Source organism: Erpetoichthys calabaricus, chromosome 10 (assembly GCF_900747795.2).
Source record: "Erpetoichthys calabaricus chromosome 10, fErpCal1.3, whole genome shotgun sequence".
Lineage (NCBI taxonomy): Eukaryota > Metazoa > Chordata > Cladistia > Polypteriformes > Polypteridae > Erpetoichthys > Erpetoichthys calabaricus.
In genome coordinates this window covers 161,328,802-161,354,507 of record NC_041403.2, presented here as the reverse complement: position 1 = coordinate 161,354,507, position 25,706 = coordinate 161,328,802, and the positions used below count along the sequence as shown (strand labels likewise).

General features: G+C 41.5%; 3 protein-coding genes across 3 annotated transcripts in view; 2 read left to right on the top strand and 1 right to left on the bottom strand.

Moving 5' to 3' along the window:
- Positions 1 to 663: 663 nt before the first annotated feature.
- Positions 664 to 25,706, bottom strand: part of LOC114659690 (cobalamin binding intrinsic factor-like) — a 39,666-nt gene continuing 14,623 nt past the window's right edge. Inside the window, exons 2-7 of the mRNA XM_028812296.2 lie at positions 13,799 to 13,999; positions 11,453 to 11,593; positions 6,591 to 6,746; positions 6,293 to 6,474; positions 3,643 to 3,814; positions 664 to 1,010 (exon numbers count right to left, since the gene is read on the bottom strand). Of these exons, the coding sequence (XP_028668129.2) occupies positions 679 to 1,010; positions 3,643 to 3,814; positions 6,293 to 6,474; positions 6,591 to 6,746; positions 11,453 to 11,593; positions 13,799 to 13,999 (1,184 nt within the window). The 3' untranslated portion in view covers positions 664 to 678. The remainder of the gene's footprint in view (positions 1,011 to 3,642; positions 3,815 to 6,292; positions 6,475 to 6,590; positions 6,747 to 11,452; positions 11,594 to 13,798; positions 14,000 to 25,706) is intronic.
- LOC114659692 (histone H2B 8-like) lies at positions 16,059 to 16,526 on the top strand. Its single transcript, XM_028812299.2, has one exon. The coding sequence runs from the start codon at positions 16,102 to 16,104 to the stop codon at positions 16,477 to 16,479; it is 378 nt and encodes a 125-aa protein (XP_028668132.1). The 5' UTR covers positions 16,059 to 16,101; the 3' UTR covers positions 16,480 to 16,526.
- LOC114659691 (histone H3-like) lies at positions 20,014 to 20,512 on the top strand. Its single transcript, XM_028812297.2, has one exon. The coding sequence runs from the start codon at positions 20,065 to 20,067 to the stop codon at positions 20,473 to 20,475; it is 411 nt and encodes a 136-aa protein (XP_028668130.1). The 5' UTR covers positions 20,014 to 20,064; the 3' UTR covers positions 20,476 to 20,512.

The window sequence follows — 25,706 nt, the reverse complement described above, 5'->3', positions numbered from 1 at the left end:
TTTAGAAGGAAACTCTGCGGCTTGTGGCTTTTTTTAAATTCACAAATGGATCCTGACTGTGCTTTAAACTTTGCTTTAAATCCATGTTTGGATTGATTTATGTATTAGGATTTTTAACCTCTGCTGTCTAACCTTTAACCTCTACTGTTTTTATTTGGATTATTTATGTATTTAATATCTGCACTGCACTTTGTTTGATTTTTGGAACACTGTATTGTGAAATAAAATATGTTGAGCACTTTTGATGCATCTGTTCTTGCTGTTATATGTCTTCATTGTCCAGTCCATCCTCAGTCATGGCTATTGATGTCCTGGTTTCAAATGAGTATGCCAGCTGCTGGCAACCCTGGCATCGCAACTTTTAGAAAAGTAAACTGGTCTGATTTTTTTCATAGTCACAATCAAAGGGGTGGACTACAGCAGTTAGTGATTACTGAAATAATGGGGAGTATTGGCAGTAACAAGAAAAAAGGAAAGCTATTGTTTTGCACTGCATAAAGGATAGGCTAGTCGAAATATAGCGCCAGCACTGAGGCTAAAAAAAGACATACAGATGGGCAGGGATTGTTGCTTGTTCTGGTGGGCTCCATGTTGATTAACTGGCAACACTGAGGAACTTTTATAGCAACAAGATCAGGAACCATTGGTAATTGTGTCATCTGTTGCACCCTGCAATTCTTATTCATATAATTTCACTCTCTCAGAGACAACAATATTCCGCAGCTGCACAAATTGAATATGGCATGCCCTTTGACTAAATGTTATATCGACTGCTGTAGTGTAGCGTGATGCTGGCTTAAAGAGTTTCTGCGATATCACATTGGGGCCTGACCTGAATTTCTCTGGAGACATGGCAGCAGCTTTTTTTAAGACATCTAGTAGAGTAGACCCCACTGGAAGGCTGACGATGATACTGTCCCTGAATGTGTTGCTCACGTCGTCTATCACTGTGTAGTATACAGTAATATTGCCAGAAGAAGCAGTGTCAGAATCAGTCAGTGGAAGATTGTCTGTAAAAGAAAACCTTTTAGTTTAAGTGAAAACTGGAGTTTGAGATTTAGCACAGTCGAGACCACCAAAGGCAGAATATAAAAAAGACGAAGAATGAAATACAGCAGGGTCTCCTTTCTTTACTACCTGTAACCTCTGGTTATCACTGAAGTCAGCTTTTATTTCTGATATTTTTTGTAACAAGTGTGATAAGACAGCCCCCGAGCACAGACAGACAGACGTTGGATCTCCAAAACCACACACTGTTTATTTTCACAAAATGTCCTGCACACAACACAGTGCACCAATCCATCCAAATACAGTCCCTTCTTTCCTATACTCTCCGTATTCCTTTCCACCTTTACTCCTCTCTTCCCAAGCTTTGTCTTCCTCCTCCCGACCTCGGCTTCTGAGTGGAGAAAGGAGGCCTCTTTTATAAGCACCCGGATGTGCTCCTTGACGAGCTTCCGGCAGCACTTTCTGGTGTGGCAGAAGTGCCGCATGAGCACCCGGAAGTACTCCAGGTGTGCCTGGAATTCCATCCGTCAGCACTTCCACCACACACTCCAGGGCTCCACAATCCTGCGGGGCCCCCCTGTGGTGACCACGGGCCCCAATAGGGTTGAGCTTCTATGCTCCGTTCCCGTGGCCCCCATACAAACCAGGGTGGCTGCCCTCTCGTGGCCCAGGGGAAGTACAGTCCCTCTCCGGGTCCTTTCAGGCATCCCGGCTGGGCATGGCCCCCAGCCGTCCGTCACACAAGGTTGAAGAGTAATATGAGCAGGAGAAAGTGTGATCAAAATATGGGGCAAACTGATTCTAACAATTATGAGTTAAAAACTGGGTATGACTGAGGTTTCTTTGTCACATCACTTTCCAGCGTTGCACTCCATCACATTACTTCTACCCACCTCTGACCCCTGGGGATCTCTATAATGTTTAATCTTATCATATATTTTGAAGCCACAAGAGGTGGTGTCACTGAGCCCCAAACCATAGACACAGTAATACCCAACACAATACCAGGTTTAAATAATTTATTTTATTTGCCATTAACATCTTCTCCAGGACACCACCAAACAAATCACTGATACACAACGCTCCTTCCACCTCCAAGAGAGTGTATCCCTCAGCTCCCCGACACTGACATGTCTAAGACCAGCGGTGGGCTTTCTTTTAAAGTCGATCCAGGATCTGCTTCCAGTCTTCTGCCCAAGTTATCCGGAATACTTACAGCTCTTGTGAAAACCAGAGAAACACTAGTGGTCCCTAAACAACCCAACAAGGCTGTGTTTCCGGACTCCAACCCCCATGCCACCCTGCAGGTGTCCTGATCGGGTTTAGCTTCGAGGAACACTGCCACCTATCTTTTGGGGAAATTAACTGCTCCCAGCATTCCCTTTCATTCAGTTCATGCATCATGGCCTTCTGGCTGAGCAAGAATCCTTACTTTATTCCAGCCAGGATGCCTGTCCTTCCTCTCCCAGAACTTACAGTTTCCAGCATTTTTCTATCATCCTAAATGTGACTCATCTGTGGCCAGCAGGGATTTGTACTTCGTTACCATTCATTTTTTTTTTTGGCCAGTAGAGGTCACCATAATCTTGCTTCTTTATTTTTGACAAAAATGCTTCTTCATGATATGGTCCATTCAGAATAGCTCTCTATCGTGTTTCTTTCATCCATGATGGACCTGAGATGTACTCTCTTTTTTTTTACATACTGTATAATCACTTTTGGATGGCCATTAGGGCTCTCCAGTCTTCTACGTGAAACTTTTTTTAGCTGAGCAAAATTTTCAGTCACTATTATTTAATCAGTTTCTGACCAGGAGGGATTTCCAACATGTTGATTCTATTTGTCTCTCCGTAATTTGCTCAGTAAGCGTAGGTAACATGAATATATATTGGGAGAAGGATGCTAAGGATAGAGCTGCCAGGCAAGAGAAAAAGAGGAAGGCCTAAGAAAAGGTTTATGGATGTGGTGAGAGAGGATATGCAGGTGATGGGTGTAACAGAGCAAGATGTAGAGGACAGAAAGATATGGAAGAAGGTGATCAGCTGGGGCGACCCCTAACTGGAGCAGCCAAAATAAGAATAAGTGTAGGTAACATGAGGCCTTTTCGATTCTCATATTTTAAAGGCAGCACAGAATAATAACTAACCTTACTTGTACTGTCACAGGGTATGGGCGTGATTTGCCTTCATGTGGGTGCTACTTGCTCTTTAAAGTTCCTTGTGATAGTGCATTCTGTTAAGAGTGCTATACAAAGTAGAGACTGCTGGTTTTCATTCCATGGCACGGCTTAGCTTTGCTCTCTTTTTTTAACCTCCTAAATACAGGTATGATATCTAGCAGCTGTCAAGTGGAGCTCCATCAAGCCATCACTGGAAAGCATGGCATACTTTCAAAGCAAGACATTCACCTATCCATCAGACCACAAAACGTCAGCAAGCAAGAAACATGCAGCACCCAACAGGGGACAGACTCCGGACAAGATACTGTATTTTGCTTAATCAATGAAATTAAAGGTTTCAGTTGGAATGTAACTGCCATTCGGTCTCATCAGCTGCCACCCTGTTGAATCTTTTCTTTCATTTTTCACATATTAAATAAATAAATCTGCTTTTCCTAAGGATCGGGCTGCCTTACCTTGGTCAGTTGAACATTTCAGTTTATTTATGTCCAGGTAGGTGCGCCCACTTAGAGTGGGAATAATCAAGGATGCTGCTATGGAGTTGTCAAAGGCTCCCAAAGAAATCTCCTGAAGGAGGGTCTGCATAGTGGTCTTGCAGTCAAAGTCAACATAGTTCACTGATAAAGCCTGAAGGAGACAGAGATGGGACGGTTAGATTGGTCAATCCATAAAATCACCAAAACAAAAAAAAAATCCACTCCACTTAGTCACCGGGGCACACAGTTTCATACTCTACTTTTGATTTTGGCAACTTTCCTCTCTCTGTCATTCCGGTAGACAAGGTTTAGGGTTAAATTAAAATGTACAACAAACATAACATTTTCAGTGGCCTTCATTTCAGTAGTGAGTTCAGCATGCAGCACATCAGATTTAGCGAGGATTGGACTAATCAACAAAATTATCTGAAAACTGAAGTGTTATTTTAATTCTTATAGGGCGGATGTCGACTTTTGTCAACACAAGGGGCTTAGGGCAGATGTCGACTAAGGTCGACATTCAAGGACAGAGGGTGAAAAAAAGCTGTAAACGTCAAAAAAAAAACTCATTATATAAAAAGGTAGACAGTCTTTGCTAGGAGAACTGTTAGACTCGTTGACTTAACATTGAATCCCTGCATGTGCATGATTAGCGTAGAATAAATAACGTGTAGAATGGCATTGACATTGGGCAAGAGGGTGAAGCGGATGCACAAAGCAAAATACTCCACAAGTATTAATTTATGCATTATTGCTGAATCAGACTTTGACTTATCAAACTCCGATTTTGATGCAAATGATTTGGAAATCAAAAACGATAGACATGTTCCTGTTGTCAGCTGATTGGTCCCCAGCTGATTGTAGTGCAGAACATGCTCGTGTAGCTGACACGACAACGTTTGCCCAGAGAGGACTACACAAACATAGATCTGTGGGAGGCAAGCTGGCAACTGAACATCATCAAACGACCCAGTGTGCTACTGGACATGACGTATTACCAGCCACTCGACTACTTCAAGCTGTTTTTTTCCAGAATGTGCCTTTCCGTTTATGAGTGATGAGACAAACAGGTGTGTAATAAGTATGTCAATTTGCATACTGTAGGGGCTCATGGGACACAAAACAGTGTGACATTTGTCATAAATAAGTATTTTATGTTGATTTATGTGCAAAACCATTGTTTTGTGTGCTTTGTAGAAAACCTGAGGTTTCTGAAAAAATATTCAGCCCTGGGAACAAAAAATAATTAGCCAAGAGTTAATTTGTGCATTTGAGACATCAATAAAGGTGTTTAGTTCCTGTCTGGAGGTTTTACCCTGCAATAATTCCACATGTATCCCACCGCTGACACAGTGTGACCATGAGAAAGTCACTTCACCTGCAGGTGCGTCAAATGGAAAAAGCACAAGAAATGTAACCAATTGTAATTATAATCCAGAATCCATTCAATCATCACAGGAGGACTTGGGCAGCTGACAGGCTTTGGGCAGATTTGTGGCAGATGAAATTTAATGTCAGTAAAGGTAAAGAATTACACCTAGGAAGTGAAAATGTTAGGTTTCAATACACAATGGGCAGTCGGGAAATCGAGAGTCCACCTTATGAGAAGGATTTAGGAGTCATAGTGGACTCTAAGTTATCGACCTCCCAACAGTGTTCAGAAGCCATTAAGAAGGTCAGGTTATATAGCGCCTTGATGTGTGGGGTACAAGTCACAGGAGGTTCTGCTCAAGCTTTATAACACAATGGTAAGTAATGTAGTTGACATTAGAACTTTAGGGACCTTCAAAACTCAACTTGATGTTACTTTGGAGGAATTAGGTGGATAGGACTGGTGGGCTGTGTTGGGCTAAATGACCTGTTCTAGTCTAGATTGTTCTAATGTTCTAATTGTAACTCAGATGGTGTACGTCACCTTTGATAATTGTGTCAGCCTAATAACAATAAGTAAATAATGTGAGTATCTGTCATTTAGTCCACCTTAATAACAGGAGAGGTGTCTGTTATTCCAACAGATTGGACGTCACAGATAAAATAAAAGATGAGCAGTGTTTCTAGATGTGGTTTGGGTAAAAACTGTTACAGACTTTAGCATTTCATTTTCTTCTGTAATTTCCCTTTAATTATCGGGGTTGCTAGGTTTGGTACTACTTTCGGTTTTGACCCATAAGTGTTTATTAAACTATGATTCTCGTCATGTCTTGTATTATTTCTTTCATCTGCCTGTTCTTGCCAGGTGTAACATCTGCAGCACTATACTAGTACAAAGATCTGACACAAATAAAATAATCTAGTATTGAATTCAGCAGCAGAGCGCAGAAGGCAAGAAATATCCTGCTGGTCCATCCCATGGCCCACTTATGCATTCGGCCATGGCCAATTAAGAACTGACGCTTGACCTAACTTATATGCCTCTGGGCTTGTAGGAGGAATGTCCATTCAGACATAGGCAATGACCAAACATTGGATTCAAAACTTTGAAACTGGATCCACTTCACCAAATTATAAAAATATCTTACCCCTGACACACAACCAGAATATGTGATTTGACGGATTATTTCTCTGAAGCTGTTGTCCCAAACCCAGAGTTTCATCCCATCAGTCAGTCAGCTTCCATTCTGTTACTAACCTGTAAGGCCAGGCCTGTGCTATAAAGGTCTCCAAACAAGCCATTTGTCTGTCTTGTTGCAAGAACCTGGTGGAACAGCATTTCAAGAGTAGTTTGTATTTGGGCTCTTATGTAAGCCGCTGTCCGAGGTGACAATGACTGACGCAAACATGTCAATGCAATAATGGCCATGGAGTCAGTATCTGTAAGGGAAAGAGACAAAAGTGAGGGCGTTTCACAAGTTTGAAAACGTTAAATTCAGGCTACGTTAGATGTTATTCTCGGCTAAGTTAACAGAGGATAAATTGCTTGAACATACCCACAGACAATTTTCCATCCTCCCCAAGCTGGTTGTAGTCCACAGACCATAGGAGGCTGTTTACTGTCTGGATAACAAACTTCTGACCCATGAGGCACAACGCTAACACATCCTGAAAGATGTTGAAGTAGCTGGTGAGAGGTTTGCCTTGACTCCCTGAAGAGAATGAGAATGTTAGTTTTTTTATATACAAATCATTCTTTTCCACCAATCCCTTCATAATTCTTCTTTCCTTCAGTTATTTTCTTAAGCCTAAATAGATCAGAATTACATTTGTAACATGTATCCAATTTCACATGCTGAATCACACTTCCAAGAACCTGGGTTTCAAATCCCTCCTGGATCACTGTGTGGTGTACTGGGGTTTGTGGTGATGCACAATTTTAAATAAATAATTTAATAAAGGTGTTCTGGCTTTCTAGGGGTGTAGGTTTGTCTGGTAGCGTGCTGATTGTGCATTCACATGCAGACACTCATGGCTCAGTCGATTGCCTCATTATCTTTCTGTCATCTGCACACCAGAATCCCTTTCTGTATATAAAACTAGTGTGATGGTCTGGGTCTGCTCTGCGATCCCTAATTGCTTGCAAGAGCCTCTTGATGCCAAAACCGTCAATAATGTATCTGAGCCAGGCAAATGAGGACACACACACAGTCGTAAAGGGGTTGGTATAAACTGTCAATTCCAAAAACAAAACAAACTGTGCCCAAAAGAGCAGCACTTCACTTTTGACAATTAATAAATAAACCAATGAAATCAAGTTTGTGGTGGAGGTTAAAATCAATAAGTAGATCCAATAAAATTAGGTTAAAATCGAAGCCAGACGCTTCCTTCTAAGAAACTATGAGCCCCGGTGCTTCTACAATTTGCTATTGCCTTCAGGACCTTGCAGCAAGTGGAAATGCCCACCAACAGGTACAGTCCTCCTTTAATTCTGAGTTCAGGTTCCCACTGCCAGTAACTTTCGCGTCTGCAGGACTCCCCTCCGAACCTGGCACATGTCTCCCTTAGCCAGTCTTTCAGCATCTACCTGGGAGATGCAGCACAACAGGGCTGCTTCTATTCCCCACCACTGCTCTACTGAAGCACCTCTTCTACGGTCCTACTCCTGTCTGCCTTTCGATTTTCCTTTAACCTCAAATCTCTTCTTGCATCCTGATTCTGCCATACAAGCTCCCTTTATAGAACCAAATGGGTGCAGGTTCTGTCCTCTACCTAATGCAACTTGAGACGATCTGCTAAGAAGAGTGGGATAAACTCCAGGTGTGCCACACTTGAAGAGACTCACCCAAGAAGACTCAAAGCTGTAATTGCTGCCAAAGGGGTGTGGGAACCAGCCCGGACACAGACAGGCAGACACCGACAGTTTAGTCACCAACACACGTTTATTCGCCATATGTACAATATTTACAGTTACCACACACAACCCAGTGCCCCTGCACCACACATCATCAGTCCAGGCCTCTCACAATCTTGCCTTCCTTCACTGCCTCCACTCCTCTCCTCCGAGCTACATCCACTTCCACCCGACTCCAGCTGACGAATGGAGGGAGGCAGTCCCTCTTATGTTGCCCCGGATATGCTCCAGGTGCCCCTTGATGGACATCCGCCAGAACTTCCTGGTGTGGCGGAAGTGCAGGCTGAGCACCTGGAAGCACTCTGGGTGTCCCTGGTTTTCCTTCTGCCAGCACCTCCAGGTGTGGCGGAAGTGCTGACGTCCAGGGCTTCATAGGCATCTGGGCGCCCCCTGGCGGTGACCACAGGCCCCTATAGGGTTAAGCTTCCATGCTCTGTTCCCGTGGTCTCCATACCAACCAGGGCAGCTGCCCTCTCGTGCTCCGGAGGAGGCGTAGTCCCTCTTCCGTTCCTTCCACGTGTCCCGGCTGGGTACTGCCCCCAGCCGCTCGCCACAGGGGCTCCGACAAAGTACTGAATTAAGGATCTGAATTCTTATAAGAATGAGTGATTTCAGTTTTTGATTTTTAATAATTATGTAAATCTTTCTGAAAACATGTTTTCACTTTGTCATTATGAGTTATTGAATGAATACTTTCTGAATTTTCTGCATTTATATATTGCAGTACATGGCCAAAAGAAGTTGCAGTCTAGGCATTCATTAATAGGTCACCAGAGAGTCACCAATGAACATAACCTGCATGTCTTTGTGATGTGGGAACAAACATTTGCATCCTGAGGAACACTAGGAGAACACAGAGAGGAAATCCTTGCCCCAAATAGGCAGGGATCAGGCCAGGATTTGAACCCAGGACTGTGATGGTGTGAAACCACAGCAACCATGTCGTCATTTAATACAATTCATTAATTAAGCATTGACCCACACACAGTTCAAGAAAAAAGAAAAAATTTCAATAGGATGTGTTTGTGTTATCTTACAGCCAGGGTTTATTCTCTGGTTCATATTTATTTTCTGTATTTTTGTTGTTTTTGTTAACTTGATATCATTATTTTTCATGTTTCTTTGTTATTACTTTTGGGTTTGTAATTTTTTCATTAATTGTTTACTATGTCTTTGTAATAAGGGGATAAAAAGCATAATTTTGAAACTATGGACAGTATACTACAAACAAATAAACCCCAATCTGGCTTAATTACAAGTTTTAACTCAAAGAAACTGCAATGAACCTCATAGGAGTTTTAAAGGCGATTTAGTTAATAAAATCAGTAGTCTCTTTTTTTGTGACCGATACTTTATGACTTTATACATTTGTGCATTCTTTCCTTCTTCTTTATCTACCTCCATCTGTACATACTTTCTTTCTTATTATCTAATTAATTTATGATATTCTTAGTTTAAAATGATCAAAACATTTATGAAAGAACTGACGAGAGTGGAAAGTTGCACAGATAGATACAAGACTCGAAGCTTTTAGGTACAACCATCCATCACTAGGATAGCCAGCCAATTATACTGTACATGTGTGGTAGCATGAGGTCCGGAAATTCTCAGGAACTTTTGACATAAATAACAACCCATCTGAGAAACCAACATCAGAGACAGACATGCAACAGAAACAGAAACGATTTCACCTGGACATCGGCGAATGCAATTCACAAAACAGCCCGACTGCTAAATCTAAAAGCTGACCAGGACAACATCCTCTTTAATAATTGGAGCTAATCTTCAGTAAGCTTTTTAAGGCTATACATACATCAAGTGTCTGCTAACTGTTTGTATTTTAAATTATATTTTCTTCTACTGGTGTTATTTTATTTTAATAAATATAACTTTTATATGTCAGCCAGGGTTTTTCCCAGGGTTGGGGTTCAATTTCATGTTTTATGTCTCTACTAGACATTAAGCCTGTTACAATAACGGGCGCTAGAACAGTAGTGCTTAAACATTAGTAGGTACAGTCTATATTAAATGTATTCTCTTTGAGAATTTTTTTTACGCTCATTTTCCTGTTCTTCTATAGATCTATTTGCTCTTCTGAGTCTTTCTCTTTTAGCTTTTTTCTGACGCTCATTTTCTTTTTCTTAAATTGATCTATTTGCTCATATTTTTCTTTGTCTTTCAGCCTTTCTTTTGTTGATGTTTACTTGCTGAGCTGACCGTTCTTCCAGGAGATGTTGCTTACCTCATTTACTGAAATCCGATTGGATTGGCCGCGAGATATTTTATAGGTCCCGCCCTGTCTGTCTTCTGTGACGCGTCAGGCGGCCTTTGAAGCATCTGCTAGAGGCCGGTGACTCTGCCACTCATTCCGCCCTTCCCTGTACTTCCGCCTTGGCTGCGACTACCCAATCAGCACTCTCCCCAGCAACGATGTCCTTTAGGATGCCCCGCGCATGCGCACTTCACCAGAAGACACACACACACACGGACGCACACAGGGTTTTTATTAAAGAGGATTGTTCATTCTTGATTCTTTTATTTATGTTGATTATGTGCATCATTCTTTATTTTTGATTTGATTTTGATCTAAGCTGCCATTGTTATGCGTTTTGTGAGTGGTCCCCCAAGAGGCGTGGCCACCTGCCTATCACTGCCAGGAACCGCCTTCCACCCTTGTCATTAAGAAATTGGGCTCTAAGCCTGATCACCACATCTGATTCACTTTGACACAAGTCGCTTACCTGTCATATCCCTTGAAAATGATGAGTGCTTTACTGTGTCCAACATGAAGCATCATGGAAAGAGCAAGCAGGGTGAGAAGCCACAGTCTGAAGCAGAACCTCCGCTTCCTTCCCAGAGAGGACAGTAAAGAAACTGACGAAGATCAGTAACCTCAGTAATATCTATTGTCACACATGTGTGCATGGGGGACAGCTTTAGGGCATCTGGTGATGGTAATTACCCTCCAAACCAGAAGCTGGTGCTGTTGCATAATGCCTTTTATCTTCTCCCCTCTGCAGAACAGAAGACTGACAGCTTTACCAGCTCTGATGTCACTTCTGCCATCCTCCCTCCTGGACCCTCCCCTTCTGCTTGAGCCATCTCGAGCCAGTCCCTTTTTGACGCCCCATCTGTGAAGATGCACTTTCGTTTTCTTTGACTTTTTGACTATCTTTATTTCAACCAATTACACGGGGTTCACCATGCTGCCCCAGACCTCTTTCAGTCACTTTGTGCTTTTGTTACACTGTGTAGACAATCATGTGTTTGTGAGTCTGGCGAAGTTAGCTTGCCATTAGCATAACTTCTTCCCAAGAATATTTTGACACAACTCTCACCAAAAGCGCTAGCTTTATGCCAAGCCCAAGTTAGACACAAACAGAATAAATGAACACCCTGTCCTCATCTGAAATGCTTGCCATATTAGATGTTTTTAGGTTAGCTCCATAAATAAGTCTGTCTACCCTACTGGCTACTTTGTCACAGGACACATTTTTCACATACCTATATGGCACAATTCTTTGTTGAGCTCCTCAAACAAAATCGGTGTCACTTTCAGGTAGTCATCTAGCAGCATAGGGGCGGGAATGAGAGAGGGGTCTTTGCAGAACGACTGAATGGCCAAAACATATAGAGCCAGTGGGTCTGTAAGAAAAAAACAATAAAAAAGACAGGAACTGAGACAGAAGAAAAAACTGAAGTAGAACTTAACCAGCTATACCACACTCACCTTATTGTGTGCCCATTAAACTCTTTTACAGCTCTCTTATCCAGGGTCAAGAAAACAAATGTGTAAGGCTAGAAATTATAAATACACGACCCACAAAGGCCTACATGCAATAAGAAATAATTTTTTGTGTCATGTCAGTCTGCAGATTCTTTTGTCAAACCTCCAGTAATCTTCACCCGCTGTTATGTAGGTCAGACATGGTGCCAGTTCAGGAATTGCGCAATGTTCATATCACTTCATTACCAAAAGATTGTTCCAAACTGCAGAGCAGGGTGGCATAGTGGCTAAGGCTTTGGACTTCAAAGCCTGAAGTTGTAAGTTGAAATCCCACTACTGACACCACTCTGTGGTCACGAGCAAGTCACTTCACCTGCCTGTGCTCCGATCGGAACAAAACGAATCTCGAGGACGTCAGCAAAATAAGTAAATAAATGATTTGTGGACAACAACATTCAGCTCAGTTATGTAGACTTTAGGGAATCTCTTTATCAGTGTGTCAAAGAACTGTTTTGTTTTCAAAAGGGATTTCTCACTACGGTACGAAGTATCAGGTACCAAAATGCAAACACCTGTCAAGTAAGCAGACACGTTTTTTTCATAAGGTATTTCGAATGATGTTTTCTTGACCAGGACATTGCAAACCTCAGCCTTTATCGTATATGCACTTGAAGCAGCGTCACTTCAATGGCCTACAACTCCTAGCAGCACTGGTGGTATTGCACCATTGGGTAGCTTCAAAGTAGTATGGGAGGGGTAGCTGGGGTGGTGGGGTGTCAATAAGAAGAAAGATAATTAGGCGCTCTCTCTGGAGGCAAAAAGACATGAGGGGGTTGCAGTCATCTGTGTTTATTGTGAATTTCCCCTTGGGATTAATAAAGTATCTATCTATCTATCTATCTATCTATCTATCTATCTATCTATCTATCTATCTATCTATCTATCTATCTATCTATCTATCTATCACTTATATAGTGCCTTTCTTTCTATCTATCTATCTATCTATCTATCACTTATATAGTGCCTTTCTTTCTATCTATCTATCTATCTATCTATCTATCTATCTATCTATCTAATTAATCATGCCAACTACACTATCTATCTATCTATCTATCTATCTATCTATCTATCTATCTATCTATCTATCTATCTATCTATCTATCTATCTATCTATCTATCTATCTATTTGTTTCTATGCTTCACACTCTATTGGATTACAACGACAGCCACCATGGATTTCAGTTTCTGTCTGGATGTATCAGTGCCCTCCATAATTTTTGGGACAAAGACACATTTTTCCTGGAGTACACCCCCCCACACACACACACACCCTTCTCCTCCACAGTTTAAAATGACCTCAGACGTGATTAAAGCGCACATTGCAGATTCTAATTTAAGGGGATTTGCATACATTTCTGACACAGTTTTTCCGCATGCCCCCCACTCCTTTCAGGGTGAAGAAGCATACACTCTATAAATATGTACACATAGACAGAGGGGCACCATTGGTGTTGCTAAAGAGGAGTGCGCTCTGGACACAGAGGGGGACCACCTACACGGTCATTTAAGCCTAATAGTACAGACTGCCTGCAATGGACAACAAGGACCACTAACCCCAACCCATCCCCAACCACCCAAGGCTCTGAATCGGTTTCAATGGGCACTGAGAAAATAAAAAACTCCCCGCAAGGAGAATGAGGGACATGATCACTGGTCACCTTATTGTGAGGCACTACCACTGCACCCTGTGCTGCCCTTCACAATTTCATTTCTTAATAAACTAAACATCAATAAAACAACGGGGTACATTTTGGATTTTAACATATTCCATCTGTCCTGACCCTGTCTCTAACATCTGTCTCTGTATCAGTCTCAAAAATCTCTCTCTACCCTAATGTCCTTGTCTATGTGATTCTCCCCAGTGTCAGATTAGCGATATTGAGAGTTATAAATGTGTGCAGTAGTTGTGGTCAACATGCAATTCACAAATACAATTTTTTTGATGATGTTTCTTTATTGAAGATAATTCTCTAAGCCAATGAGAGGTTCATCCAGGTGACAATACAGATCAGTGCTGCCATTCCACCAAGTTCACCACGCAGACCTAAAGATGCTGCACTTACCGGTTTTGTTTGGATTGGCCACATTCTCTTCCAGTCTTTCCAGTAGGCCCTGTTCCAAGAAGAGGTTGTGCTGTTGTGCCAGCCTCAGGCTCAGCACCACACTGGCACTCGGTTCATTCCCATTGCTGACCTTGTCCACTTCAGACTGCAATATTTTGGTGAGAAACGTTGTCACCAGTTTCATCTGATCGGTGGGCACAACTGTGGGAAGAGGCAAAACATTTTTTTGTTTAGGATGTCTGCTGCACGAGCTTAGAGAGCAATTTTATGGGTTTTGGGAGCAACGAGATTACAGGGAAGACTAACAGTGTGAAACCACTGCTTCCACATATCCTGTTTCTTTCCTTAGAGGAGAAAACCACAGATAATGTGGCACATCGAAAACTCTGATCCCCCCCCCCACCCCAATCGTCGGAGCATGTAAACGTTTGCACACCCAGAATTCGGGATTCACATTTAGACCAGCTTGAGACCAAGACAGAGCTCCTCCAGTCTTGCACCATTTTGCAGCGTGGCAGTTTGCCATTACTTTTTTTTCGCATGAGACATGCTTTTCATTTTGTCCTTTGGATGCAATTATTAAACGGGACATCCCTCAGGACTCCAATATTCGTTTCATTCACTCGACTCCCAGGTTCAAATACAAGATTAATTATAATAAATTATCTCAACAAGAGGCTTCTTCATAATAATAACCACAACACAAGCACAATTCTCTTCTTCCCTTTTCCTTCACCCCTTCAAGGCAAGGCTTGTGTTCTCCCGCCTGACCCCAGCTCAACTGGCTGAAATGCAGCAGCTACCTTTATTGTGAACCTGGGGAGTACCTCCAGTGCTATCAAACTGCACCCAGGAAGCACTTCAAAATCAGGCGGGACCTCCCTGAGATAAGAGAGCCTGCTTCAAGCTGCTACTCCTAGTAGCACCCAAGGACCTCAACAGGGCTACCCACCAAAACTTCCACTCCCATGCAGCCCCATAGATGTCCGAATGCAAAGCATGCCAGAGAGATGTCACTAGTCAGTGTACCAGGGGAAAACATGGCCCCAGGAAGAAGTTTCCACCTGTCCATCCATCCTACCAGGAAATGTACCACTAAGCAACCCCAGGGAGATGCCCGCCCACCAACATCTATGTATTAAAAAGGCATTCTGGCCAGGGAAGGTACCATGCCAGCCAACCAATGACATTCATTACACAAAAAGTACCCATTTTTGTGTTGTAACTGCCTGTCCGATTCTATTACCCACCGGTAAGATTTGATTCATTTATTCTTCAAGGAAATTTGTCAGAACAGCAGAGCATTCAGTCAAATGTCTTAAATGGAATGCTCTATACAATTTTTGGAAATCTGGAAGACCCCGATTGAAAAGGCACTAGCACATTTTCAGAATCAGCTGTCCTAAAACAGAGAAAACATTCTGTGTGACCAACCATTCTGGCTTCAAGTTGACTTTGTGGAACACTATTTCAAATTGTGAATTAATTGTGTTTTCCTCTTCTACAAATCCAATACAGTACAGTAGTTACTCCTGAGAGCAAAACAGATCCTAATACAAACATCAGCAAAGTCTTACACATAAACAGACGAGACATATAGTCAAGTTGAGTCAAGTGAAGTGCCTTTATTGCTATACCAACTGCAGGAAATAATAGTATACTGGAGACATTCTATAGATAGATAGATAGATAGATAGATACTACTAATAATAATTCATTTTATATAGAGCGCCTGTTTCCTGTGTTCCTTAAAGTGCCAAATTCCTAAATAAAACATTAAGAAATATTTGGGCCAGTTTTTTTCTCTGTTGTATGAGAATCTCGAGATTTCTCATAGAATATGAAACGTGTTCATCAACATACACAAAACTACCGCTCACTTAGAACGTATAGTCGTGTGAAGCATATAACCGTCGTAAATACTAAACCTCCGCAACTGAACTGAAACTTTTTGAATCACATTAATGTATGTGAACCTCATTTTTAGATGTAAAAAGCCAAAGGAAAGCGTCTTTGAAGCGTTATATGTTTACCTACAAGAGGCCCAATACGAAGCTGCGCGCTCGACAGTTTTTTTTTTTTTTTTTTTAAGTCGATGTTGAGAGGGGGAAGGAGCGCTCCTCGCGTTTCATTGGTAGAGGGATATTTCTATTTGCATACCGGAAAGAAGAAAATCAGTCGCGTTTCATTGGTGGTTCCATGTACATGTTTCAGCTAGCCTAATTTGCATCAGTGGTGATAAAAGGACAACCGAGAAGGGGAGGGCACAAGTCAGTTGACGAAATCTTTGGAATTTTGCTGAAATGCCGGAACCGAAATCTGCTCCTGCGCCGAAGAAAGGCTCCAAGAAAACCGTTTCGAAGAGCCAAGCCAAGGGTGGAAAGAAGCGTAGAAAGACCAGGAAGGAAAGCTATTCTATCTATGTGTACAAGGTTCTGAAACAAGTTCATCCTGATACGGGGATTTCTTCTAAGGCAATGGGAATTATGAATTCGTTTGTGAATGACATCTTCGAGCGCATTGCTGGTGAGGCTTCTCGTCTCGCTCACTACAACAAGCGCTCCACCATTTCCTCTCGGGAAATCCAGACTGCTGTGAGGCTCCTACTACCTGGAGAGCTGGCTAAGCACGCCGTCTCTGAGGGCACCAAAGCAGTTACCAAGTACACCAGCTCCAAATAAACTGCAAGACTGCTCCTAGAAATACAAAGGCTCTTCTAAGAGCCACCCATCTAATCTATAAAAAGAGCTCCATTAATTTTGTGGTCTTGAGTGCTAAATGCACACGGCTTTGATATGAAGAGATGTTCCGCATTTATATTTACGCATGCACTGAACTATTTTAATACCTTCATATAAACATTTTGCAGTTCCCATTACTGCCTTTAGCATTTAATGTTGGTTGCCATTTTGTTTAAAAAAATTTGGGGGAAGTCGTCCGTATTTTGAAATACACGGAAATGTGTAGATCGTAAAGGCAGTTTACTGTATTGCAACAGATTATAGATTAAAAACTTTGTAATTATAACGCATTTTGTACACACTGGAATAGAAACCTGATGCCCGGACCCTTTTGTCTTGGGAGGTCCTTTTGCGTGAGAACCGAAACACTTGAGCTACGCCTGTCCACCACATTGCTGACCCAACTTTTTCCGCTCAAATTATAACATGTACATCGCCTTAAACGGCACCAGTTATCTAAACAGGAATATCCAGTTTTAGATTAAAATTAACCTTAAGTAATGAGTCTTTTAATCACCAATTGTATAAATTAATGCTTCATTAATTAAAAATAAGGAAAGGTCTATACTTAATATGGATGGCTCTGAAAAGAGCCTTTAGTGATTTTACTGTCGAATCTTAGCGAGTTTAACCTCCGAAGCCATACAGTGTCCTGCCCTGTCTCTTCAACGCATACACCACATCCATAGCAGTCACCGTCTTTCTTTTGGCGTGTTCGGTGTATGTAACGGTGTCACGAATAACGTTTTCTAAGAACACTTTAAGCACACCTCGAATCTCTTCATAGATCAAACCAGAGATTCGTTTCACTCCACCGCGGCGAGCTAAACGGCGAATGGCTGGCTTTGTAATACCCTGAATGTTATCACGAAGAACTTTACGGTGGCGCTTAGCGCCCCCTTTACCAAGGCCCTTGCTTCCTTTACCACGACTAGACATAACAGTTTACTTCCTCTTTCTAATCGTACGGCGTCACGAGTTAAAAGTACCCAAGCTTTAATAACGAAAGAAAAGGACCTGTTAGAAACCAGGCCACAGTTCCGCGCATGCGTCACTGGAGTTTTGTTTTTTTTTTAATAGGCGCGTCACACGAACTTTAACGTATCGCTGAATTCCGCCCCCTCAATTTAATTGAAAGGCGTGTCGGCTCCTTCAGACTATCCATTATCCAACCCGCTATATCCTAACACAGGGTCACGGGGTATGCTGGGGCCAATCCCAGCCTCCTTCAGACTAGTTAAGATGAATTATTTGTCATTACTGTTCATGCTTAGAATTTAGGGCTTCACTTCACGTGCATTAAAGAGTGTTCTCGCCATGTTTTTAGTTCAGATGAGCTAAAGAATCGCTCTTAACAGTTTATCTACACGTGAACACGCTTTCTGCTATGTCAGCTACAACTTTTTATTTTGGGATCGGATATGTGCAATAAAAATCGTTTACAGCTTAGTTCAAGTTAACTTTGTCTAGAAAAAAATATTGAAAAATCTACAGAAATTGGAATATTATAGAAATACGTATAATTGGAACTTTTTGACTTATATAAGTCAATGTGTGTATGTATGTATGTATGGATTTTCATGAAACTTGGTACACATGTTCCTCATTGGTCGACTAAATATACTGTAGGGTGTAATCAGACATAACCCACCCCTTCTGGATAGGGTAGGGGGGTGATCTTGCGGTCTACACTCGGAATGACCACCAGAGGGCGAACTGGAGGTGACTGCCAGCATTCTTTATGTTTGAGCGCCACCGCGCGGGTGCCTGTTGCTTTTGAAATTAAATACAGTTGCCGGGTTGGCATTAAACTATTTTTGGGACTAATTCTGTCTTTGTGACTCCAACACACACACATATATATACATATCTTATATATAAACGTCTACGCGTGGAAGTGTGTGTCTCTGTCCGGCCCAGAAGTGAGAGGTAGAGTCAGGGTAAGGGCTCCACCTCCGAGGATATGAAAGCCAGGCCAGCACACCGGCAAAAGGAAACCTCCGAAGAAAGACAGTCGCATGTCTTTGGACTGTGGGAGGAAACCCATGCAGACACGGGGAGAACATGTAAACTCCACGCAGAGAGAACCCAGGAAGGTGAATTGGTCAGTGGCAGTAAGGTTGATCTCACAGCTCCCCAAAACATTTTGACAATGTGCTTAGAAAAAAGCAGAAAATCAACAGTTATGGAAATGGCTGCTGTGTCAGAACGAGAGCAGCAACAAGCCATAGAATTAAATAGCGAGTTTAATTGGCTTCTCATTAAGAAACTGGTTGGAGTGAAATTAGTTGGAGTCTGAAGCCCCAGTTTAGCTGGTCAACTGTTGACTTGTTTCACATTTGATTTCTGTTTGGCTGTCATTTAATGAAAAAAATAATTAATTCAGAGCACTGAATCCTTAAAAACAGGGCTATTAAAATGAAGGGAAAAAGAAATTAATTAGCAGCGAAAACTGGTCACTGATTAGGAAAAGGGTTAGGATGAAAACCTGCAGCACTCCAAGACTGCAGTTTGCCACCCCTGGCCCATCCCGTTCAACCGCCAATACCTCGCGCAGTGATTTTAAGAATTCTGGCGCTTTAGTTTGGGTTACCTTGTGTGAAAATTGACGACGACCTGTTAGAAGACCAGTCAGCCAATGCGTGCGCTGCCGCACTTAAACTGTTGGCTTTCAAACAAACCCGTTAAAGCAAAAGAGCCATTTGAACTTCTAACGTAACGAGTTTAAAGCAGCTCATTTGGACTACTACGATAGAATAAGCAGAGTTATATATTTTCTGTATTTGTGAACATTCTTTTATTAATTTGTGCTTTGTACGTTTTTGTCTTATGTGTGTTGTAATAATTACTGCTTGAATCATACTGAATTTTTGTCCTGTATATATCAAATTAACAGTAAAACTGGTTGAATATACCAAAAAATGCTATTAAAAAATTGTACTATTTTAAAGTGTTTTATGTAAAGTTTATATACTCAGCTTTTTCTTTTATATTGCTATTTTGAGAAACCTACAAAAACAGCTCTTTTAAAATTTTATGGGGTGGTACAGGGGAGAGATAGTATTTTGTTTGACCCCAGGGGGAAATGTGGCTTTTTACATATACTCGGCAAAAAAATATATAAAGGTAAACCCCCTTTCAAAATAAATACCAGAACGACTAAAAAGAAAACAACTTCAGATTTGTCAGTTACAGTAAGGAATTATAAAGGTGTATTTGCCATATATAGATATAGATAGATGTACAAAAATTTAAATTGTACACATTGGAAATAACGACGACTTGCTGTGTTCTCTCAACAGTAACCGTTAGTAGGCGAGGACACGGAAATAAAGAATGTGTTCAAATTCAGAGCGCAATGTTTAGGTGACCAATCAAAAGTCGACCTGTGAAACAAAAACCGAGTGTTAACTCCCTCTTTTCTTTCAACCAATCAAAATGAAAAGGGCCTATATATAAGGCGCCTCCAGCAGTTATTTTTTTATTACTCTTTTGAAAGTTGTATCTGTTAACTGTGGAAGGAAAATGGCAAGAACGAAGCAAACCGCTCGTAAGTCTACTGGTGGCAAAGCTCCCCGTAAACAGTTGGCCACCAAGGCAGCGCGTAAGAGCGCACCTGCTACCGGCGGTGTTAAGAAGCCTCACCGTTATAGGCCCGGTACAGTCGCCCTTCGAGAGATTCGCCGCTACCAGAAATCTACCGAGCTCCTAATCCGCAAACTGCCTTTCCAGAGGCTGGTGAGAGAAATCGCCCAGGACTTCAAGACCGACCTCCGTTTCCAGAGCTCCGCTGTTATGGCTCTGCAGGAGTCTAGTGAGGCTTACTTGGTTGGGCTGTTCGAAGACACCAACTTGTGTGCCATTCACGCAAAGAGAGTCACCATAATGCCCAAGGATATCCAGCTGGCTCGCCGTATTCGTGGGGAACGCGCATAAATTCTTCAGACCATCTTGAAAAACAAAAGGCTCTTTTCAGAGCCACCACAATCTTAATTTGAGAGTTAAAGTTTTTTGCATATCCTAATTCTGGTAAATTCCGCCTGGTTTTAATGAACATGCGGGGTTTTACCTGAGCGTTGACACAATTGAAGTATTCCTTGAGTTCAACTTGTGCTATACTTTAAAATAACGTAGTAGCAATCCCTAACTTGTGGACAACGTTTTAGAATTGAGCTTTATAATCCCTTAAATGATTAATCTTTTAGGTATGTAAGGCAAGACACAGCTGTGTCACTCCCTCTGTTTTGCCCTTTAACTATTTTCCATCTTAAAATGATATGAATGCGCTCTTGAAATAAGTGGGCAATCTCAAGATGCAGATCAATAACACTTGGCTTCAAAACTGAACATATTAAATTTTAGTGCTTTTGTTTTCATGTTGGATTACAGTCTCCATTGTGACCCATAAAAGCAGGGTACTTGCTTTATACAAATGCATTAAAATAGTTCACTTTTGAACACATTTTCATGTGGCAAATTTAATATACACTGAAGAAATACCTTGGACTTGAAAAATACAAAACCCATCCTTTAAAGTGGCACATCATATGGTCAAGGTATCCAAGGATATACTTTTGCCTGGGATATTTCTTCGTATAAGGCGAGCCAAAACAATCATGAAAGTCCCTGCCATTACAAGGCACAAACCCTGGACACGCTGGAAGCTCTTGTGGAGAGGTGGATGATGGACAAAATTGGATGCCATCATGAAAAATCCCCTCCAGGAGCCGCTGTCTTGGAGCACTTTTAGTCACAGGTTCCTTCCACCAAGAAGAACCTTTTGGGGGTCTTTTCTGCCCACTGTTATCAGGCAGTTCAATGCTTCCACCTGATGTGCTTGTTAAGTTTATTTCCATTTATTTACTTATTGATTGATTGGCTGTATTATTTGTCCTGTGAGTGTGTATTCATGTTTCTTATGTTTCTGCTGCTGTATGCATCTGAATTTCCCCTTCCGATTAATAAAGTGAATCTAATCCAAAAGAAAATCGGCACAGCCTCAAAAAACTTCATCCCATACAAACTGGTAGCAGCAGTGGGCACTGGAGAAGCCACCAGTCCATCACTGGGCCCACTCTCACACATCCCACCCACTGACCAATTTGAAAGCACTGATTCACATTAACGGAGTGTTTTTGGGGTGGAAATATTTTTAGGAAATTTGTAGAGAACATGCACACTCCACATGGACAATGCCTGTGGTGCAGAATTTGAGCCAAATATGCAGAATTCATAAAGTTGGCAACACCATCCCTATTAAGTGGTAAGCTTAGAGGAACATGGATTAAATTATTTATATATTCCATTTTAAAATGTGTGCTAAAGAGTAAAGTATTTCAAAAACATGCAGTTTTCCTGATTGTCTGACCAAATACTTATTCGTAAAGGAAAAGCCAAAACAAGTCACATCCTCAAAACACATCATTCAAATCAGGATGGTAGCAACAGAGGGCACACGACAAGAAAAAGAACAGGAGAAGGCGCCAGTCCATCACAGGGTCCACTCTCACACATCACACACTCTGGCCAATGTGAAACCACCGATTCACCTCACCGGCATGTCTACAGTGAGGAAATTTCTAGGAAACCTCGTTAGGACTTGCATACTCCAAATGGACAAGGTTTGAGTGTCTGCTTAAAATTCCAAGAAGTAAACTTGAAAGAAGTGGTGAGGCGGCCTTCTGCTGTTAGGCACCTAAAATCTGGAATAGCTGACCAATAGAAATTCGCCAGGCTAAAACAATGGAGTGCTTTAAAAAACTACTAAAAACCCATTATTGTAACATGGCTTTCTCATAGCTTCATTTTAGTGTAACCTGATACTGTGTATATGCATTTAATTATCGTTTTTGTTTTCATGGCTCTGCAATCTGTATTAACCCCTACTTTCTCTGCTGTTCTCTTTCCGGTTTTCTATGATGTCGATCTGTGCCAACACCACCTGATCAAAGCACCATGCAGTCCCTACATTAATGGATTAAACACCAGAGGTCCACATGACCATCATCATCTAATTCTTCCATGTGAAGCTTAAAAACCATGAGGACTGATTGAAATCATTTATGTTAGGTAGAATGCCTAGAGGCGGGTTGGGTGGTCTCGTAGTCTCGGAACCCCCTGCAGATTTTATTTTTTATCTCCCTGGCCATCGGACCTTACATTTACTCTATGTTAATTAGTGTTCCCCAATTCTATTTTTGTATTTATTTTGTCTTTTTTCTCTTTCTTCATTATGTAAAGCACTTTGAGCACCATCATTTGTATGAAAATGTGCTATAGAAATTAATGTTGTTGTATGCTGAATTCATAAAGTGACATCAACATCACTGTTAAACTTGGAGATCTGCAGATGGATGAGCCTGTGGTGTCCTGGATGATGGACTATCTGTCAGGCAGACCATAGAGTGCGAAACTCCAGGATTGTTTGAGCAACACTGGAGCACCTCAAGGAACACTTCTGTCTGTTTTACTCTTCACTCTGTACACCTCGGAGTACAAATACAACAGAAGGTCAGGTCACTTTCAGATATTCTTGGATGATTCTGCATTTCCAGGGTGTATTTATAAGAGGCATGAGACAGAGGAGAGGAGTCAGGGGGAGAACCTTCAGAACTATCTGCAACTCAACATCAGCAAAAACTAAGAACTAGTTATTAACCTTCGCCACACCAAAAATCCTCAATGTCCAGTCACCATTCAGGGAGTGGAAGTAGCAGTGGTGCATTGCTACAGGTACTTGGAGGTCTATTGGAAGGACTGGTCTCATAAATACAGAGGAACTAAAGAGGAAAGGGCAGAGCGGACTGGTTTATAACAGGAGATTCTATAACACGGGTAGTGACATCCTTTGCATGTTCTACAACTCTGTGATGGCCAGTGAGATTTCCTGCATTGTGGTTTGCTGGGCTGATAACACCACTTCAAGAGGAGCCCACCAGATTGACAAACTAATTAAACAGACAGGCTCAGTTATTGGACACAATCTGGACCCTCTGGAGGTGGTAGTGGAGAAAAGACTGAAGACAAAATGGAGTGTAATAACACTCTTTAAAATAAAGGTGTCAGAGTGGCTCTTCAGAGCGATGCCATGGAGGAACTATTTTTGGTTCCCAAAAAACCCATCCAAATGAAGGTTCCAGAAAAACCCCTTTATTTATTTAGATCTCGAACAGCCTGTCTATAGCAAGTAACCATTAATAGATGTTAACAGATTTGTGAAATACCAATAAGTCGCGATTTTAAAAGGATTTTCCTGCATTAAGTTAACACATTAAATCCGGGTTTTCTTAATCTGTTAGTGTCGTGCTAGGTAGCCTACCATACATTAAAGATTTTTTTTCACCCCAAATATTAGGAACTTTTTCAAAGCAGAAAGAACCTGCCGTCACATGCAGAGAGCCATTCCCAGAATTAAATTGTGTTTTGTCAATCAATAGTTCAACTAGGAGCCACACAACCCAGTAAAGAGTCATAGTGTGCCATTAAGGACCCCGTATTTTTAAGAGTTCATCAACAATGCTGCACATCTTCTCTCTGATATGCTAACACCAAGGACTTTCAGCCAACAAATTCTTCAGAAGTGTGTGAAGAAACGTGACTGGGGCTCAATCAAATATGGAGAAATGCCTTTATAATGGCACACTGTGACTGCCAAATGACACTTTCTTTCTTTATAGTCATTCTGGTATGCATTTTGAGAGGAAGTTTGTCATTTGTCCTAATATAATAATATTGAGCTTTTGTAAAAAAAAAAAAAAAAAAAAAAACATTTCCACTCTGGCCAAATCAAGTGGTACTCATCTACCCCACTGCACCACCCTAGAAAACCAATCCCTGTATATTTTTTTAAACCGGACTGTTTTTGTAGGTTTTCAGAAAAGTTACAAGATGCCATTCACAGGGACAAGAAACAGCCATTTTAAAACGGAGCAAGAGAAAGTAAAACAATCAACTTATTTATATAAAACACTATGAAAGATTATCATTTTCTACACCATTTCTGTACATTCAACCAATATTACTGTTAATTATATATGGACAGGACAAGAATCAATATCAATTAAGCAGTAATCACTATAACACATATCTAGGGTTGCCAAATGTCCCTTATATACGGGACATGTCCCATATTTGATCATATTTGACACCCAAGTGTCCCGTATTTAGTTCATGATTTCACTATCTCAGAATTTATTTTAGTTATCTGTATTGCCTGTATTAAATAATAATATTTCTCTGTTGTCTGTACTAAATAAATATTTTCAAATTATTTCACTTTTACAGAATTTGTCTTAGCTTGTGGGCGGCACGGTGATGCAGTGGGTAGCGCTGCTGCCTCGCAGTTGGGAGATCTGGGGACCTGGGTTCGCTTCCCAGGTCCTCCCTGCGTGGAGTTTGCATGTTCTCCCCGTGTCTGCGTGGGTTTCCTCCGGGCGCTCCGGTTTCCTCCCACAGTCCAAAGACATGCAGGTTAGGTGGATTGGCAATTCTAAATTGGCCCTAGTGTGTGCTTGGTGTGTGTCCTGCGGTGGGTTGGCACCCTGCCCGGGATTGGTTCCTGCCTTGTGCCCTGTGTTGGCTGAGATTGGCTCCAGCAGACCCCCGTGATCCTGTGTTCGTATTCAGCGGGTTGGAAAATGGATGGATGTCTTGGCTTGTATTAAATAATTTTCAAATGATTTTACTTTTGTTTTCCTCATAACCCATTAAAATCCTTGCTTTATGTTTTTAACTTATGTCTCTACTTTTATATAATATATTGGTCTGGGTGTGTAGTGGGCATGTATAAATTTATATATACAGTAATATAGAGAAAGATTTTAAGAGTTTCCCGTATTTCTAATTTTCTAATCTGGCAACCCAACACATATCAGATACATGTTTTAAAAGCTGATTGATATAAAAATATTCACACATATCGAAAGCGTATATAATTTGCTTATTCTTTTGCAAACAGTCCAAATGAGCCGTCGCAAACTCAAATTACACTGAGCGGCTTACAACGGATTATGTTAGAAATTCAAACGGCGTTCCGGTTACAAGAAGTTTGTTCAAAAGCCAACGAACGAAATTTAGGCGCGTCAACACAGGCATAGGCTGACTGGTCTCCTAACAGGTCGTTGTCAACCATTTAAGAAAGCTCACTGGCGCGGGTAGAGTTTAATAAC

What these genes read in the sequence shown, in the direction of transcription:
- LOC114659692 (XM_028812299.2), top strand. Translation starts at nt 16,102, where the DNA reads ATGCCGGAACCGAAATCTGCTCCTGCGCCGAAGAAAGGCTCCAAGAAA.
- LOC114659691 (XM_028812297.2), top strand. Translation starts at nt 20,065, where the DNA reads ATGGCAAGAACGAAGCAAACCGCTCGTAAGTCTACTGGTGGCAAAGCT.